This window comes from Ambystoma mexicanum, chromosome 1p (genome assembly GCF_040938575.1).
Source record: "Ambystoma mexicanum isolate Mex_15411 chromosome 1p, UKY_AmexF1_1, whole genome shotgun sequence".
NCBI classification, from domain to species: domain Eukaryota; kingdom Metazoa; phylum Chordata; class Amphibia; order Caudata; family Ambystomatidae; genus Ambystoma; species Ambystoma mexicanum.
Window position 1 is genome coordinate 1,085,365,069 of NC_090921.1, and position 19,937 is coordinate 1,085,385,005.

At 42.5% G+C, this 19,937-nt stretch overlaps 1 protein-coding gene across 1 annotated transcript in view; it reads right to left on the reverse strand.

Annotated features, from left to right (window-relative positions):
- UFC1 (ubiquitin-fold modifier conjugating enzyme 1) overlaps window positions 1–19,937 on the reverse strand; it is a 269,665-nt gene that overhangs the window by 43,945 nt on the left and 205,783 nt on the right. The window contains exons 4-5 of the mRNA XM_069604677.1: window positions 16,065–16,141; window positions 10,486–10,576 (exon numbers count right to left, since the gene is read on the reverse strand). Of these exons, the coding sequence (XP_069460778.1) occupies window positions 10,486–10,576; window positions 16,065–16,141 (168 nt within the window). The remainder of the gene's footprint in view (window positions 1–10,485; window positions 10,577–16,064; window positions 16,142–19,937) is intronic.

Consider the following 19,937-nt stretch of genomic DNA (forward strand, 5'->3'; position numbering starts at 1 on the left):
TGCTGAAGATGGACTACATCTCCACGGTACGGAACATAAACAAGCTAGGCGGCACCAGATCGAGAATGCTAGCAGAGCTAGCGAAAGATTTCTGGCACTATTGCCTTCAGCACCAGATAGCAGTAGCGGCGGAATATCTTCCAGGAGCTCAGAACGATGTAGCAGACTGGAACTCTCGGTACCTGACAGATTCCTGCCACTGGAAACTGCTTCCCCAAATCTTCCACAAGTTAGGCCAGTTGTGGGGTCCATTGCACACAGATCTATTTGCATCCAGACTGAATGCACAGACAGCCAACTACTTCAGCTGGAGGATGGACCCGGGTGCAGCGGGGACAGATGCGTTCCTTCAGTCGTGGACAGGAGCAGTTCACTACGCGTTCCCACCTTTCATAATGATCACGAGACTTCTAGCGAAGGTTCGCAGAGACCAGGCAGAGCTAGTACTAGTGGTCCCCCTTTGGAAGTCTCAGCCCTGGTTTCCAGTAGTGATGGAACTTTCCTCGGATTTTCCGAGGAAGATCCCTCATCGCCCGGACCTCCTCCTCAGCCCATCCGGCCAGTGCCATCCTCTGATGGAGGCGGGCTCCCTACATCTCATAGCCTGCAGAATTTCAGGAAGAGATGAAACTGCCAGGAATTTATTTCGCAGGTCGCTGCGGACTGTATCAGAGATTCCTGTGCGCCTTCCACCTTTACAAGCTATAGTTCGGCATGGGATGCCTGGGCGAGATGGTGCACAAACTTACAGTTGGATCCTGTTTCTGCACCTATAGTACACGTCCTAAACTTTTTAGCAAACAAATTCCTCGAAGGCTGCGCTTACAGGACTTTGGGAGTCTATGGGTCTGCGCTATCCGCAGGACATGAGAAAGTGGAAGGAGCTCCGGTAGGGGAACACCCGGCAGTCCACAGGCTTTTGAGAGGAATTAGCATGAAGAGGCCGCAGGAACCCAAACACTCTTCCCTATGGGACGTCCATGACGTTCTGCAATTATTTACGAGTTGGCCGGAAAACAGCCAGCTATCCAGGTCCCAGCTTTCTGGGAAATTGGCGATGTTGCTCTGTCTAACAGCATGCAGTAGAGTCTTGGATGTGAAGGCTTTAGAGATAGACAGAAAGTTCTTCTATCCGGAGGGAATTGCTTTTACCATTGTGCAAAGGACAAAGTCCGACTCCAGAGTGATTTCCTATCCCTATTTCCCCGAAAACACAACTATGCGTAGCGCAATGCATTAAAGATTATGAGACTGCGACAGCGCTTGTTAGGCCGCAAGGCGTCACCCAATTGCGAATTGCGCGCAGGAAGCCCCATCATGCAGTAGCCACAGCGACAATTGCTAGATGGGTGAGGGAAATTATGCAGTGGGCTGACATAGATTTAACCCTATTTGGAGCACATTCTGTCAGAGGCGCTATGGCTTCTAGGGCCTTCTCCGTAGGAGTGTCTTTTCAAGACATCATGAAAGCAGCGTATTGGTCCTCAGAATCCACCTTTAAGACCTTCTATTTTAAGCCAGTTTCAGAAATGGCTAGTAGGGTGGTAGAGAGCTTTCAACAAGCATAATGCTCGCCTTTGTCTTGTCCTAGAATGAATATTGCCCATGCTAGCTGCGCTGGTCAGTCTTGATTCTATCAAAGACAAGGAGGCGAGCATTCTATCCCACCCAAATGAATGCGAGAAGTAATTCAATTACACTATTGAAAGTATTTGAAACTGACCGGTTTATCAGTGCATTGCATTCCCTCCCTCACATTATTATTTTTCAGTTTGTCGTAGGAGATGAGCAGTAACCCGCATGAGAATACCGCAAACTAAGGTGAATGCGAAATCAGTTGTCCCGTTGGACCTTATGGATAGCAAGCCGCGACCACAGTTGCCTCGAGGAGGAAGAGTTATATGGACTTGGTTATTTCGGCAAGCAAAGAAAGAGGAAGGGACCTAGTGCTGGTAGTCCTTATAGGAGAGTCAGGCACCGGATTGGTGGAGGAAGGACTACTGTTTACCAGGAGGCTCATGGGACTAGTAGGAGATCAGTGGAGAGCCTCTACAAAGAAAGTCAAACTTTTAAAACTAAAGATTTTTTATTGAAAGCAAAAGAAACATTTGTTTTGAGAAAAGTTTATTAAAAGTTGAATTGCTATGTTGGTGGCAAATTAAAGAGTTAAGCATAATGCTCGCCTCCTTGTCTTTAATAGAATCAAGACTGACCAGTGCAGCTAGCATGTGTAATCTTCATTACCATGACAAAGACATTTTTTGTTGATCCTAAAGAGCTATGGAAGTATTCTTGGTTGATGAGAAGAAGTTACTGTAAGCTCTTTTTCACAAGTGGAAGGAGGGAAAAACCGTGTTGAACTTATGGTTGAATTCAAGTTGAACAAACAAAACTCTATTGGAACTTGTGTTGTTAAGTTGAAAACAAAGGAACAGAGTAGGAACTTTATCACAAGACCGGATTTCCTTATCCTTTTGAAATTGTTGAACATATTCCTGCTTGAATCTGGGGAAGGGGAGTTCACCCAGATTATAAGGAGAGACAGTTACCAGATTGTGAATCTAACTGCTTTATTGGTTATATTCTGATCTGCCATATGTTGAGTTGGTGTGTGTACAAGTGTGAGGGACAGAAACCTTTTATTTTAGTGTGTTTTCTTTATTTTAGGCAGGGAAATCCTCATCAGGGTAGGGATAGTGAGGCGTTTATCCAAACTCTTCACAAAGTTGTCCACCTCACATCTCAGACCCCTCACAAGCACCCAACCCATATGGAAGAGGAAGGGACAGAGGAAGAGGAGTTCCCATCTATGTAGGAACTCACGGTAGACATATATGTCGAATGTGTACAACAAATGGTGTAATTACTATAAGTAATTTGGACATGAAGTCTAAATGTCCAAATCGACCAGCTCAGCAGTCCGTTCGATGAACACAGCGCCCTCCTTTTTTGCAGTAATTTTCACCACCACTGTAGGAAAGCTAGGGGCCAGTAATATTGTCACACCCCTGATTTTACTTGACCCTTCTGCTCCTTATGTACACTGTCCTGGTAACAGGCAGCGCGTTTCTGGTTTGGGTGACATTGTAGCGGTAACATCAACTTTAAGGGCCTTCATTTTCACATGTTCAGACAAACTGGTAAATACAGTGGGCATTGGAGGTCGACCGATACCATATCCTGTTACATGACCTATGACCGTTATATTGGGTTCCATCTCAGAGCATCATGCATTCATATGGCGCTCTTCTACGTGAGTGTATTTATTAGGATAGGATCTATTGTGGAAAAAGGGGTTGCAACATCCATCGTTCCTCTGATGGAATTTATTTAAATGTTCTGAAACATGCATAACTGGAATTTTTTGCTTTGTTGCAAGAAACGCCATATTTGAAAAAGCAATAGCAGAATACTCCCTTGCTACAAAAGGGGATTGTTGAACAGAGTACCTTTGCAATTATGGTGTAAATATATATATATATATATATATATATATATATATATATATATATATAAAAACACATGTAAATAGAGGGTTGTAGCACTACAAAAAAGAAAAACACAAAACATGCCACAAATTTTCCCAGCACTCAAGACCAAAACACCTTCTTACAAAAATACTTTGTTTTTATTAATTGTAAAAACAAAACAACCAACAGTGCAAATATGCAGTATAGGGCAGGTATAAATCAAGCGCCTCCCCATGGCATACAGGTTAAACAACACTCACCCCCCAGGGTGGAAAATTGCCACGCGTTCCGCCTGGATATACCAAGCTTCCTCAGGCTGATCAAACTCCACATGCGTGAAAACACAACCAATTTAAAACATAACGAAAGCAACTCGAGCGAGCAACTCCTCCCCCTTCTCATCATGTCTGATCATGTGATCAATTTTTTAGAGGAATTCAAATTACTGCATCTAGACAGCAGAATGGACAAGATGGGAAAGGGCCAGTATTCCAGACAAGGAGGAGGTGCAGCCGGAAGAACAGGAAAAAGAGGACAAGGCGGGAACACCAGCACAAGCAATGCACCAAACATGATCACACAGCAATGCACCAAACATGATCACACGATCTGGCAACAATTCGAGGGGGAGACCGAGAGGCAGGAAGACTTACAATTAAAGATTTTCAACATATCTTCCAGAAGACTTACACAAGAAGAAAACTCTGTATTTTCCCTAGGTCTATCCTTCAGCCCCACGTACCTCTATGACTACACATCGAGGGTGGATCTCTTCAAATTCCTTAGAAAGTTGAAATTAACCAAGTTTTATGCAACAAAGGTGAATGAAGGAACTAGAAACAGAAAAATCCAGTAGAGAGATATCTCCCCTCACTGATAAGGACATGACGTGTCTAATATGTCTTGAGAATATGGGATCACAACTTGAATCCGAATGGGAGTTAGAATCAACACTGGACAATGCAACATTGGAAAGAGAATTTGGTATACCCACAGACATTACCTGTCCCAGCAAGTTAAAACCTAAATCGATTTTCTGTCCAAATATCACTTGTGGCCCGATTGACACCTTTGAAAGATCTCAAGAAATTTCCGGTGAAGATACCTCCATCATCTAGAAACCTTAACTACCTGCAATATAAGGCATTAGAGAATTTAAAAGACGACCACACCATTGTAATACGTCCTTCGGACAAAGGGGGTGGCATAGTGATCTTGGACAGCGATCAATACAATATGGAAGCGAAAAGGCAATTGAGTGTCACCAGTAATTATATAGTGGCAGAAAATAATGTTTTATTGGAAACCAATTTATTATATTATTCAATGTTACATAAATGGTGTGACCTGGAATTGATCAGTGATGAGGAGTACTGGTTTCTAAAAAATCCTTTTCCAGTCACTCCACTTATACACTTTAATCCTAGTATGCATTGCTCTGAACTCAGCCAAACCTCTTCTACGTCTCACTTTTCATTTGGTCTTACATTTTATAGTAGTAATCTTGTGTTCTGAATTACTTTCTATACCTGTCCTTTCTATACCTGTATGTAATGCAAGTCGATATTTGTGTACTTTTACTTAGAAGTCCTTGCAATATCAATTCACTTATTTATCACAGGGGTAGGTGTAAAGTCTTGACTTCTCAAATTTTAGAGTATGGTCTTGATTTAGTGGTGTTCAAAGGCGGGTTAGGGTGTCAGTTTTGATTTGGTAGGTCAAGGACATCTATAGGCACCCCACCTCATTGGAAACTTGCAAACAAGATGCTCTTGATTTACTGACGGCTTTTATTTTGAAAGGACATAAAGGGACAAACTTCAGTTGTGTCACACCATTTCCTTGGTCATATCATCAGGGCTGGGGAACCAGCCCAGAGATGTTATGCAGGAATTTCTCCAAGTACTCAAAACCTCAAACTCAAAAGCCAATGAGAAGATTTACCAGTGGAGAACAGACTATGCTTCAAATATAAAAATGCCTTTAGAAGCTCACTCTTGATTCAACGCCTAAACCCCTTTCATGGTTCCCTAGAAGCCGAGAAGGCATTCATTCAAAATCAAGCAAGAATTGTAAAAGACTTCAGCTTACCGAATTATCAGAAATATTTCACTCTATAGTGTGATGAAGATGAAGGTTTTGCTCTGGGTTCGTGGACTTAAATACATGGCGACAAGTACTACCCTCCTGCCTATTACAGTGCCACATTCAATCCTGTGGCTGCAGGCTTACCATATTGTCTATGCGCAGTGGCAGCAAATGCACTGTAAGTAGAAAAGGCAAACACATTGGTTCAGGGGCATTTGGGTAATGTGGTGGTGCTTGGTGCTGTCCTAGTGCTACTTTTAAAAGGGAAAATGACACATTTCAAACTCATGTCAAACAAAGAACGAGAAGTAGTTGATCTCTGCTGTTAATGTAACTATAACCTACTGTTCCATTTTAAATCCCGATTCTTTTCCCCCTCTCTTACTTGACTCTTCCCCCTTTGCCCCACCCGGACCCCATCTGATGAGGAGCAATATTAGTGCATGTTGATGACCAAAGCCCTCTTGACACCCAGAATTGATTTAAAAGATGTACCACTGCAGACCTCAGGGGTAATTTTTTTGGGTGGAGCTTGTTTGAGATACTCTTGGGCGAAAACTGTCTTTGGGTTACACAGTTTGTACACAATCTGAGGCTCTGGAAGCTTATCAGCTACCAAACAGTCTTTCTGTTCGGGTTGTTGAACCGATTCTCTCACTCGTGTAAGCATGTTAGCCAAGTGTAAACCTGCCACAATTTAGACAGATTTCTGCTATGCCCATGGTGGTATTCATGACTGGCATAGTGTGGAAGAAGCATGGCTACGTGACATCAACTGGTACTCAGATGTCATGGGCCTTCTGTTTCTGCTTTACTGGAAGCCCTATTGTTACTCTTTTTCGTCCACAGGGAGATAACAATGGTCAGGATGTATATGGTTCAGTGGTGGCTGCAGGAAATTCATTAGCTGATAGTTTAGCGTGAATTGCATTCCTAGGAAGGCCCCATAGTTCTTAACTATGGCCTTATCAGTGTAACCTTTTTCTAGTCTGGCTGTGAGCAAGATTTATTGCCATAATAAACAGAAAACTGGTCAATGAAAAACTAAGTTGCATTCCAACGCTTTGTGGCGCTGTCCAGATGGCCACCTGGTTGCTTCTTTGTTGCCAGACTGGCCTATTCAGTGGCCCATTCCATTAAAGGTGCTACGATTGCTGTAATTAATTGGTTTGAGCTCTATTTTCCTACCATTGCACAGAACAACTGCAGCAATTGTACGGTGCGCCTGGTCCATAATGTGGGACAAGCCATTTTGAATTCTGCTTAGTTGTGGTAGAAGAGTTTTCCAGGTGGGAAGTTTATCCATGGCAAAGGGTGGACTGTCGCACAGAAGCTCCTCAGAGTTTATATCACAATTCGGTATGCCTCCAATTATATACAGTAACAGAGGAATACATTTTTCTGGCCAGGCGGTTAGAGACGTTTGCAAGTATTTCATTATCTCCCAGCATTTTCATTGTGCTTACCAGCCCCAATCTAGTTGGGCAGTGAAACGCCGTGACATTAAAGATTCTCTAAAGGGTGTAAAGAGACTGGCCTTACATGGCCCTAAACTCTACCTTTGATTTTGTTGCATAATGAAAAAAATCCAAACAGAAAACATGGACTGTTACCCCATGAAACCCTGACTAGGTGCCCCATGTGTATGGCTACGGCCCCTAGTTTGTCATTATGCAGTTTGGATTTGCACTTGGATGATGATGTGATGATGAACTATCTTAAGTGCCTTGTGAAGGCTGTTGGATCACTAACTGCAGGGCAAGGAATGATTCCCAGAACCTGTTGCGGGACACTGCCATTCCTTCTGACCTACGCAATAGGTTTATTGGGCAGCACATCAGAGAAAGTCTGTGCTGCATTCTCATTGGCAAGGGCTGCATTAGTTCCTTCCCGCCCCCAGGCTGACGCCAAATGCAAGGGACATCTGACATGGATCCATGCCTCCAACAGCCAAGGGTGCAGCCTCCAACTGAACCATCCGAGTCTACTAGGTCATCTTCAGAGACGACTGTTGGGCTGACTGATGGGGAGATTGCCTCATCAGGATCATCCACATCTGAATCTGCTTCTGTACATGATTCGTCTGCAACAAGTGGTACGACTTAAACACCAGTTCAGAGTAGGGATGCTGCTTCAGCACAGGCTTCAAAGGCAGCTTCAGTCAAAAGTGCAGTATCACTGATTGCGGACAGGAGCCAGAGAAGAGTAGCAACTGCACGCTTCAGGGCAAGCATAATTTTTGTCCTGGAGCAGGCATTAAGTGATTTGTTGAAAATAATTATTTGCTGAACACACCATACGATTGAATAACCCCAAGTAAGGGTACTATGGTACCCTTTTAGCAGGATGATTGTGAAGGGAAACGATCCACAAAGCTGCAAATAAATATTTTGTTCAAAGCTCTTCTGGCTTCCTTTTTTAGAATTGTACTACTAGGCTATGATTTTAATAGTTTCCATCCAAGTGTGCATGAATAGCCATTTCGAACAATGCATGACTGATTGGTCTGCTCATCCACGGGCACATACAATGACACATTTTGTCTTTGGTCTGCATTACTTCTAGGCTTATATGATGCCTTTCAACTTCTTGACAGCCTGTGAAAACAGAACACTTTGAAATTGTACCTGGCATCTTGCATCGAAAACATTTCTGAGTGAAGTGAATTATTACCTGGTTTATCAAGATGGATTTTCCATGTTTTCTGATGTTATGCTATTTATCATGAATCACTAGACCCCAATGCTTATCCTTGGATTAAAAGCAAAAATATTTTAAATGCCATGTGGCAAAACGTCTACATTCAGAAGGTATGGAACTGCTGGATCTGCACCCATATTCCACATGCTAGACACTCCGACTTCCCTGTGGCAGTAGGTATTTTTAATTAGGGTAATGTCTGCACCGATTTGAGATTTGTAACCAGTGGTCGAAGTGAGCGGGAGCGGTGCTCCTCTACTTTTTTAAATTACCTTTTACAACTCCTATACTTTTATTTTAATAGAAACCGTTCCGGAATGGTTTCGTTTTAAATAAACGTGTAGGAAGAAGTTGAAACTTGCCCTGAACGTTCCCTTAAACAGCAGGTGCAAGTGTTTGGGGGGTGTGTATTGTGTGTGGGAGGGGACGTGGTGATGGGGTTTGCGGGGAGTGGGTGCAGGCCAGCAGGGAACATAGTTCCACTACTTCTTTTCGTACACTTCGACCACTGTTTGTAACCAGACCCAACAGCCGTAAACCTTGTTCTGGTCATTATTCAAAGATGGGCTTTCACGTTGTCAATGTTTTGCCGCCTCCACACCAGCTTCACAAAACTCTTGCTGTAATACGGCTACCTTCTCCTGCCATGGGTCTTCTCTGCTACACCAATCACGGTTCCCGGTTTATGGGTAATATTACATGCAAATATTCTCTATACACCAACACCAATGTTAATATAAACAATGTTTCCTTTCGATTTTGATAAAGGATTTTCTTTGAATACATCTGGTTAGGCCACCTACCTTTTCACAAGTGGAGTCTCTGCCTATTGCTGGTTACCTATAGACTGAGATGGATGTTTTTACATGGGATGTGCGTTACTTGCTATTAGACGCTTTCCAAAACTCATTACCTACACGAGACAAAAGAACATGGCTGGGATACATTTGCTGAAGGCACGAGTTATTTGATGCCTGAAAAATTAATCAACCTGAATTGTGATTAAATTCACAAATGGTCTCTGCTGCTAGGGGAAAGTGGCAAGTGACACTTCAGTGTCCCTCATGAGCAAGTGGCTCTGCATATTATGGGAGTGCAACATTGAATGACCTTAGAAACTACCATGGCCGAAAACGGAAGCGTCTGTTCCTTAATTGGATCAGAATGCTGAACATGTATTCACATTATGAAGACCACCATACTCAATGTTATGCATATAGGAAAAACTGTGTTTGTTACAGAGAGACCATTTATATACAGAAGGGTCCCTTTTATCCTGGCTAAACCAATTATACTGGGTCGCTATGACTTCTATAATCCATAGGATCCCATTTATTCTTGCAATCCTTTTGGGATTTTATTTCCTGTATTTGCTAATCAAATGAGTTTAATTGTTTGGAGAAGAGAACATTTAATGCTTTGAGATCAAAGCGAGATCATCAGGGTTCTGAAAAACTGCATTGAGTATTTTGGATAACGCAGTCGAACAAACGGCACCAATCCCTGGAAACCTCTTACTCCTTTTATTCAGGACATGTATATAAGCATCACCCATTTAACTGCACCGACAATGGAATGTACAAACATGAACAAATCGTGTTAATTGAAGAAGCTGAACTGTTAATCCTTAAGGAAACAAAAAAGATTGTAGCTTGGTGAAGCCGCGATGGACTTGGTTATTCCCAGCAATCCTCAGGTCCACCTCAGCGGAGAACTGTCTTTAGGCAAAGTGAAAGAATGATCATCAAGAAGCATATATTAAACTACTTGAGATGCAGCCAACCTGATGTAAACATGGCCATCCTCCCTCCATGTACACAATTTGGCCACTTGTCACTGGGGGCCCATTTAGCGAGTGCTAGTTTTTAGCAACATCCTGGGACTTGTTTCAGGTTTTCCACTTGATTTGAGTGCCTATAAGCTACAGAAGGAAAAGTGCACGACTAAACCACAGATTGTCCGACTTTAAATGACATACAAATAACCTATAATCAAGGCAGAGCTACATAGATGGGGGCACTTGCAGATCCCATGCCACTGTTCAATGTACAGATAACCCCTTTTAAGTTTTGAAGTGCTGAAAAAGGGATTGCGAAATACATTCAAATCCTAATGAGGAGAAATCTAGACTCTGTACCACCAGGTTCATTTGGTACTATTGCTCCTTCCGAAGTAAGGACAAAAAAGGTCTTCTGATACACGGTGTACATGAAGCCATATAACTTACCCCTAAAGCCATGAGGTGCGCCAGGCCAAACTTTGGAACATTTCTTGCCCACAGAGGTTTGAAATGATCAGTCAGACAGATCTTCCCACCCCTGTAAAATGAAAAACAATGGGCGAGAGAATTAGAAACACATTTTCCCACAACAACAGAAACAAAGCGCAGTAGGAAGTTATAAAGTAACAGGAGCAGAGCCAAGAATGAGAGAAAGAAAGACAACAAATATTGCAAAAGGCACGTTCTGTTGAAGACCTTGCTCTGTCACAGCCAGTGGGTGGGAGAAAGCATTACTTAGTTTTTCCAATCAAATGTCAAATTGTATGTTGCCGAGTTGTGAAAATTAGTTCTACAGCCGGAAAGGGGCTACATGCATACATTGAAATTAGCAGTCCAAAGTAACACTGCTTGAATCACTTTCTGCCCTTGTTAAAAGAGGTCACGAGTGGATAATACAAAAAATAAAACTGCTGTGAAAGTGGGTTTAGCTTGGTGCAGCGGACATATTTAAAAGGGATGTCTAAACTTATCAACCTCACTCTCTTCCAGCATTGTTTTCCCAACCCATTTTTCCACACGCCTCCTCCCAATGTTCATAAACGCGATCTTGCACTACCTCCCAATGCACACAAATACTTCTGCGCCTTTAAACCCCACCCCCAAAACACAGGTTTTAGATCTTCCTCTGACCTTACTGAGCCAGAGCTTGGCTGGAACTTTTGGGGGCCAGTAATGTGGTTCAACACAAAACATTATAGAAAAAATGATTCTTTCTTTTTTACCAACAGTACTCAACACCCTACAAAGAATGCCAGGCACATGAGACAGACTGATAACGTGGGCATAAGGGTCTGTTGCGTACAGGCACATGTTTTGTCACTCACCCGGACCCCCTAGAAAAACAAATGTCCTTTGGTACCCCTCATTGTATCCAGGTACAAGATCACATGGGGTGTTTATCCTAGTCATGTGGGTGGGGGACTAGAGAGGTCACAAGCAAGCGGTATATCTTCACCCAAAGTCCCTCGAAATCTATTTAAAAAAATATATTGTTCTCTCCCTTTTCGAGCACTACTCGACCATGTAGAAATCAAATCATGGCTTGGACGGACCACTATGAAATCGGGATTTGTAGCTTGTACATGACTCAGCCACATCAATGACAATGTTATGTTAGATGTCACTTGCCAGTCTGTCAATCAAACCTTTATTCGACATAAATCCTTTAAGTACAAAACCACACATTTGGCAAATCTCATAAAACAACAATACTTAAATAAGATGTTGTTGCCGATTATTTTAAAATACAATTGTCTTCAAAACCTTTAATATATAAAAAAAAAACATTGTTCCTGTTATTCATAAAGCATTCTACGTACTATATATAGTAAAAAGGATATTTATAACCAGGATTCTCAAACACAGATCATACAATCAACTAAGTTTACTATATACCGTAATTGGGGGCGGAGGGGCAGGAATCAAACAGATAAAAAGTAAGAAGGATCTATTACCTACTGGGCTATCTTATTATACCATTTCCAAATAGAGTCTTCTTGATTTCAAATTATGGTGTCATACTTGCAAGGAGACCTTTGCTCACAGCCACGCACGAATATACAAGGGTCATTGGGGTTACTCAGAGTGCCTGGTTCCCCATGGTTATCTGCGAGAGAAAGGGTGCCACGACCAATTGTCAGGGAGGTGGCATAGTGGGATAGTCTGGAGGGTCGGATTATGTGAACGGCTGGTCCGAATTTTTGCCTGGGTCCTAGCTGCATTCTATAAGAAGAGGAGGTGCACAATGTGAAATTGCATATAGGTCATTGATATGTAAGCAGGTGTGTGGGCAGAGTCCGTGTGGATATTATTGTGGTGGCGTGTATGCCGTTACATAGAGGAGAGAGCAATACCTGGAGAAGAAAAAAATATGTAAAAATAAAAACTAGGCTACTAGGACCATGGAGGCAGTGTTATGTACCCCTTGGAGTTTGCTTCGCTGTGATGCAATGGGCTCCCAGGTATAGGGTGCTGGCGTAGTCTAGGCGTGAAAGGACGATGGCTATCATTGCAGAGATTCTGTGCTGGAAGGTCAGGTAGGGAAATACGCGGCAGAGAATGCTGATGTGTGGGTAGTAGTTTATTGTCACGGAGCTGATGCAATGGAATGTCAATAACATTTGCATTTCAGTGTATGGGACTTACTGGATCAGGGGGAATATGTGTGTTTAGTTTAGCACAAATAGGGGGTTGGGAGAGGGGAGAATAAAAACAGAGGCAAGCTCTCCATGAACCGGTGGCGGCTGGCGACTTTAATTGAAGGGACATTTCCCACAAATATGGAATCTCAAACCAACCAAAAGGCAGTAGAGTTCAACCTCCTCCCCACCACCCCCATCCACACAGCTCCCCTGCACATGCCCAGAGGATTTGTTTTAATGCGTTGAAATGGTGCATTATACAGAACACTATGAAGATTTGGGTAGAAAGCTCGAGCGTTTGCTATTGGTTTTGTAGGGTAACTCCAATCCAAAAATCCAATAGATACACTGACCAACAGTAGCATTTTCCAACACATTTTCATAATGCCTTTACCTACAATATATGCTGGTTGACACGTACATAATGGCTACACCAATATATGCCAGTATTCCCATATGAGAACATGAGAACATGCTCAGGTTTTCTTTGCGCAAAATGCCAGTAACGATGCTACAAGAAAACATGCCCAGGCTGTCTCTGCACTTGTGTTCATAGAGAAATGAAATTGTGGGAGTTGGGTTATGGGTTGTAGTCAAGCAGGAAGTGGAGGCATGGGGGGGAACCCCATAACCCCCATACAAAAAAATAAAAATCTAAGTCATTGTAACAAAGTAAATTACCACAAAGTCATTTACTTCAACTCCATCACCTAGAACAGTCTGAATGCTTGCATTCGAACTTCACAGAGAAATTAAATCAGGCTTGTGTGCTTGCTAACTTTCTCAGGCACATTCACATAATCAGACACTGGTGCACACACTAGGCACAATCCCACAAATAACATACAGACATCTCCATACATTTTGTTTTAAAGCACACTTACATGGACCACACAATGGATTTCTCCCTCCTGGATCATGACCTTCCTTAGCAGCACTTTCTCCATGCAGCAGGTTAGGGGTTTGGGCCATCCCTTTGGCACCCCCTTTAGCCCTCGCTGCCACTCTACCCTACCCAACCCTACCCTACTCCTCTGCTCTAGTGGAATCTAATCGGAGGGGGGCGGAGGAGTGTCAGCAGGCTGATCCCACCACTGGCTTGAGAAAGGCAGGAAGAGGTAGGGGTGAAGAGGTTTCCTCTTTTCCATGCGCCAGATTTGCTAGTGCCCATGGAATGAGATGAACCCTGTGAGGTCAGGTCTAGTCTTCCTAATGCTTTTCACAGGCTGTCCATGAATCAGTGTATGGGCATCCATCTCGCCAGCCCTGCTCCATGGACAGTGCTTTGTATGGCATTGGGAACACCACCAGTCTTTGTATTTGCTAAGAATTAAAAACATTTTTAGATTCTTTTTAAATATAAACACTATCTGGATTATGGAATGAGCGCAAAGAAAAAAAAAATAGAAACATTTATTTTCCCCAATATGCACATTTATTTTTTGGTGAAACCACCGGAATACCTTTTGACGCCTAGAGTGTCCCAAAAATAGATGGGGTGCCGTTCTGGCACCCCCTAATGATGAGCCTCCACTGCCATGAACATAGTACATGAATAAGGCTTCATTAGCAAGAAGAACCTCCATGTATCAACAGTTCTCCATAGGCCAAAAAATCCTGTGACTAATATGTAATGCAGTCCTGGCACCTGGATTCGGCCACTAGACTTGTACCGCAGAGTGAAATTAATTTTGAGGTGTGGTCTAGATTTTTAAGGGGACGGACGAATGAGCAACTTCTCTCCGAGTGTAACAGAGTTGGACATTTTCTAAAAACATTCTAGATTGCTTTATTTCCCCATAATTTTCAAGCAAACTGCTAACTTAGTAAGGTCTCAAACTGCCACCAGGAACAAAAGCAAGAAGCATTATGTGACACTTGTACTCAACATGATAGCGATGATTGTATAGAATGGTATACTTTTTACTCCAAATGTACGCATCCATGCCATAGTTTGTTGGCAGTTGGTATGATCCCACTAAAGAATGTATCTGTCAGTCAACATTGATACAGTCAGAGTGACGGTGCTCCCCCCCCCCATGAGCGCTACAGGTAGAGTAACCCAGTAGAACCGAGGTTACATCACCTTAATTTGCCAGGATGTTTACCTTTCAGAATCAGACAGTGGGCTTCTTTACAAGTACTGTGGTGCGGGTAAAAGCGGCAGTAATTCCATTATCGACGCATAACCGCTCCACTGTACTATGAATTGGCAGTGAAGTGAAGCATTTACCTGCAGCAAAAAGCCTCCAGTGAATCTGGCAAATTACCGCCAACAATTGGCGGGATCCATATGGAGTCTTAGGGACTCCAAAAAGGGGAATTACACCACCCATCGCTACAGTAATTGTGTTTGGCAGTAATTTGGAAGACCTACTGCCAAACCCGTAATGAGGCAAAGTGTGCCTAAGTGCAGGGCTTCCTCAAGGAAATGGCTTCTTGAATTGGACTACTGTATTCCCAGTCCAAACAACAAGGCTGACGTTGGACCTACCTCTATCCTGCGATCACTGAACTCAAACATTTGGAAAAACACTTTACCCAGAAACTTCGAGAAGTAGAACATTTGCCTTAACAGTGGACTTTACTTTCCAGGTGATTTTTTACAAATAAGTACGAAGAAAGTGGGCCCTCTAGATTCCATTTTCAAACACACATTTTACACTGGAAGGGCGTGTAAATTCAGGGTGATAAAGACTTTTGTTCCATCTGGCAAATTTGAATAGGTTTTGGACAAATATTCTCCTGCTCCTAGAGCATCACGACCATGCACTATGTGCACAAAAGCTAGGGGAGCAGGGGAATAGAATATGCCGTGATGCCATGGGGCATTTCACAAAGTTTAATTTGGCCGGCGGTCCACTGCACCTTATGTAATATCCCTGGAATAACAAGACACAATTCATCTCTCAGGAAACTGCAGTATAACCAACTCTAACAAGACATTGCTCAACAAAGGGCAATGATAAAGACACCGTGTGGGTCACTTCTTCCCTATATGCTCTCCAGTAAGAATGTGATGCTACAGCAAGTGTCAAGCAAGCTATGGGAAGCAAACAGACCAGGATGAATTCCTCTACTAGTACCAGAAAAGATGTGGAACACAATTTTGTCAATTTCCAGTGCAGAAATAGGGTTGGAAGAGTCCTGGTGTGCCTAGATGCGCGATACCCTGAGCCCAAATCAGTTTGTCAATTACCATTGATTGGTTTCAGCTTATTAGATATGCAGGCTCTGCTCAGTAACTGATTTGACAGGATCTAAAACACATACTACCCATTGTTTTTGATTTATAGTCACTACCAACCCAATAGGAATGGCCCTATATTCTTTTGCAAATCAACCAACCACTATGTGTTGCCATTTGATAAGAAAAGCCAGTACCTGTACATTTTTGCTGTTTTTCCATCCAGTTCCGGCACTGCAATCTCTGGAGCGGTTGATGGATATGTAACTGGAATCTGATAACGAAAAAAATAAATTATCTTCAGCAAGATCTCTGAACTGTTCGAATATCACCCATGTCTCAAATCTGTCATTTTAGGAGTGTAACATTCGTTATCAATATTTCCACATTAGATGATCATGTTTACTATCTAACCATATGTACCTATGTTCCTCAACAGTAGGCAGCAACCTTTCTGGGTCCTTTTAGATTGAAAATATGCGCAGCACTTGGGTCCATCAACTTGATACTCAAACAAATGTCTCTCCATATTATTCTTTTTCATCAATTCAGAGATGGTTATGGCTGCTCTTCAACTTCCATAGCATTGTTGCTCACTATACGGACATACCACAAGCTACACAAGGAGGATTCAGACCTAAGCCAGATCTCATTTATTTTCTTCATGATGGCAAGGTCTGATTAATGCATTTTTGAGATACAAATGGCTCTGTGGAAAAGAACTATAGATTGCACAAAGGTAAATCCAGCACATGTAAGCATAAGCCTAGCTTCTCTTTTGATTTTGAGCACTCTCATCAAGAGTCGAAATGTCAAGCGGAAAGCTAGTAGACCATAAAAAGCCATTGGCCACCTCAATTCTTCATATGCACACAACACACCATTTCTTACTTGACAAGAGATTATCACTAGCTACTGGGGAGTGAAAATGTTGCACCCTGATTTTATCATCTATGCCAAATATAAGTGACATATGTAACAATCGGAATCCTATGTTTTCCATATGTCTCAAGATGTCGGAGGATTGAGGCACTAATACATATTGCAAATGGCCAACGGACTATAGGGGACAGTCCGGTCACCCACAGTAGGGTGCCCCAAACTCATCCTTGCTCTCGGATTGACTAAGTTTGCCTTAAATTTCAAAAGAGGGAATGCAGCCACACCCAACATAGCTAAAATTGGGGAGCAACCACGCTACCTGAAGCCTATTACAGGAAATACATGAATGCCCTATATGGAACAACTGAGGCGGCATAAGAACAAAACTAAAGAAAATGAATCCTTCTAAATGGGTAAGTGAAACTTGAAGGAGCATGGTGGCATTTTTATAGCTATCCCTGTTGGGGTACATGAACGAATATGCATAAGAATGAAAGGTCGGTTGTAGCTTTAGGAAAGGCAAGAACGGTCCACAGAAGGTGTAGCGGAGGCCATTCAAGGAGAAATTGTTAGCATACATAAAAATAAAAATCTATACCTACCTGAAATTCTATAAGGTGTGACAGGGCCGCCTTTCCCGCCCTGCCAAGGGAGGGAGACAGAACCTCAACACCCCCCATGGTGCTGGAATGCTAGAGGGACCATCTCCCTACACCTCAGTACCTCTCCTGGAAAGGGCAACATCACTGCCGCAGGGAGACATCAACGCAGCACGAGATGGAGGAAGACCACTGAGGAGGCTGACAAACTGCCATAAAGCACCCAAGAGAGGAGCCGGCCAAGCCCAGGCTCGGTTGAACATACAGGCCAGCAATGTGTTGTGAGGGATCAGTAATGCGAAGCGGACAACTGCTTGTGGGTTTATCAAAATATGCCATTTTATTAAAGAAAATATATGAAAACAAAACCTTAATTGCCCTCCTCTACTGAGAAATTCCCTGTCTAGTCTATAAGCTAAGGGGACATTCAGTAGCATGGGATAACTGGCCCTCACACTAAACAATTATACAAAGAAACATATGACAATACAATCTAATAAACAATATTATCACAATATCTGAATGACCTTCTACTGTTCTGGGTAAGGTCTCTTCCCCAGGAATCAAAGTCAACTAAAAATGTTCAGCAAAAGAAAAGAAAGGTTTTGAACCAGTTCTTTTTAGTTCCAAAAAGTCCAAAGTAAAATTCAACAAACAGTTCCACTGGTAACAAGTCTTAATTCTTTTGTGAAAGATCCAATTTCAACGTCCAGAAAAGAAAATAGCACCAATGGTAATCAGTTTCTTCTTACAGAAAGCTTGCCACAGTTTGAAAGAAATTGTAAGATTCCCATGTCAACAATATACAATTCTTAATCAACAGTTCCAAAACTTCTTCAGTTACAGTCTTAATATGTACATTGGTATATTTGTCAGGAAGACTTCATAGTGTTGCTGCTTCTACTTCAATAACCCCACTTCTACTGGCTTTTACTATGAGAACAGCCACTTTTGTACCACAATATTTTACTTGATTCAGACTGCTGCAATATTGCATCTACAGACAACTGGATATATCACCATGTCTTGAGTATTTCAAACTACAACCACAGTTTCAGTACTTTGTACTGTTAGACAGACTTCAACAAGATACATTCAAACAAACTTCAACCTCTTCATGTAGGCAAGACATGTTTCGTTTTGAATAACCTTCTCAAAAAGGTGCAGCCCCTTTGCCACTTCTTGTCCTTCTGCCACAATAACAACCGAGAAGTGTCTGTAAGACTTTCTTCTCTCTAGCTTCCACAGTCTCTGGCACTACAGGTTGTGTCCACTTCAAATTATTCTGTACAAGCAACCAAATCCCCTTCCCTAGCTTCACCTGCAACTTTCTGCTAGCTATCTGCTCAAGTAATTACCCAGAAGTCTTGGTGCCACTCTCTTCGCTTCAGGCAATACTTGCACCCTTGTGTTTTAGGGCACTCAATTGTTATTAACTTTACAGCTGGGTGGCTCTTCAACACTTAGAAAGGCTGGTTTCACTATAAACAGGGGATGCCTCATGGCTTTGGTAATGCTTGTTTTCTTCTTCAACATTTTATAATCTTTACTTTGTAGAAATGAAAGATATGTCACCTCCAGATACAGTATAAGGTTCAGTCTTTTAGTCAAAAACAAAATTAGGCATATGCAACCTCTTTAAAGTAGAGGTTCAGGTTTAAAGATGAATAGAAAATTGTATTCCCGTGTAAAGACCAAGGATAGTGTTCAGGCCTCTCCTGGGAAACACAACCTCGCTGATGTAGTTTTCAGTCTTTACAAATAGTTAGGTATTTTTAAATTGTTTTACTAGCATTCCCTCTCTTTAATTAGAGACATGCGGCCACTCTGTGGACAGCAACCGCCATTAAATATTGAACAATGGATTTCAGTAATGTTAGCTTCTCATGCGAGTAATAGGTCTCATGTTATATGCGAGTGCAATATTTCCATTGTTAATAATACTTTGAATAAAACAAACAACTTCTGCTTGCATAAAGTCATACGCGAGTTAACAAGGAGCTGGATACAGTTAACGGCGAAGCTCGCACAATGTGTTAGAACACTGTGCTTCATTCACCAACTTCCGAGACACTTGGTTTGCGGGTTGCACTGCATTCCTGACTTCCACTACAATGTCTACTGCTTCTGGCTCGCTGGGGACTGTCGCCCTTCTCCCTAACAGGTGTCTCCGGTCCAGCCACTCGATTTGGGAATTTTTCCTCCGGAGACCCTCGGCTTGCTAGTCTCCTGCACATCCACAGCAATCAGGCTCACACAGGGCAAACTTTCTCTTGCATGTCTACTGCTGCGCAGCCTCTGCACTTCCACTTAGAAGGCACAGGACTCTTTCAGAACTTGCAGGTGAAATCTGCTGTTTCCACATTCCGGAGTCCCTCTTGTTCTCCCACTTGTGTGGTTTGCCAGCCTCATACTTTCTCTCTGCTTCTACTGCTACAGCTTGCACTCCACTCAATGTTGCAGCTCCTTCCTTCTGTCTGTACCCGAGGGGGGCCTGTTATGCCTCCCAGGTTCAGCAATAATTTTCAGGTGTGGGCTATTAGCCTCAATTGCCTGACTACTACAATGGCTACTAGGCTTGATCAGACT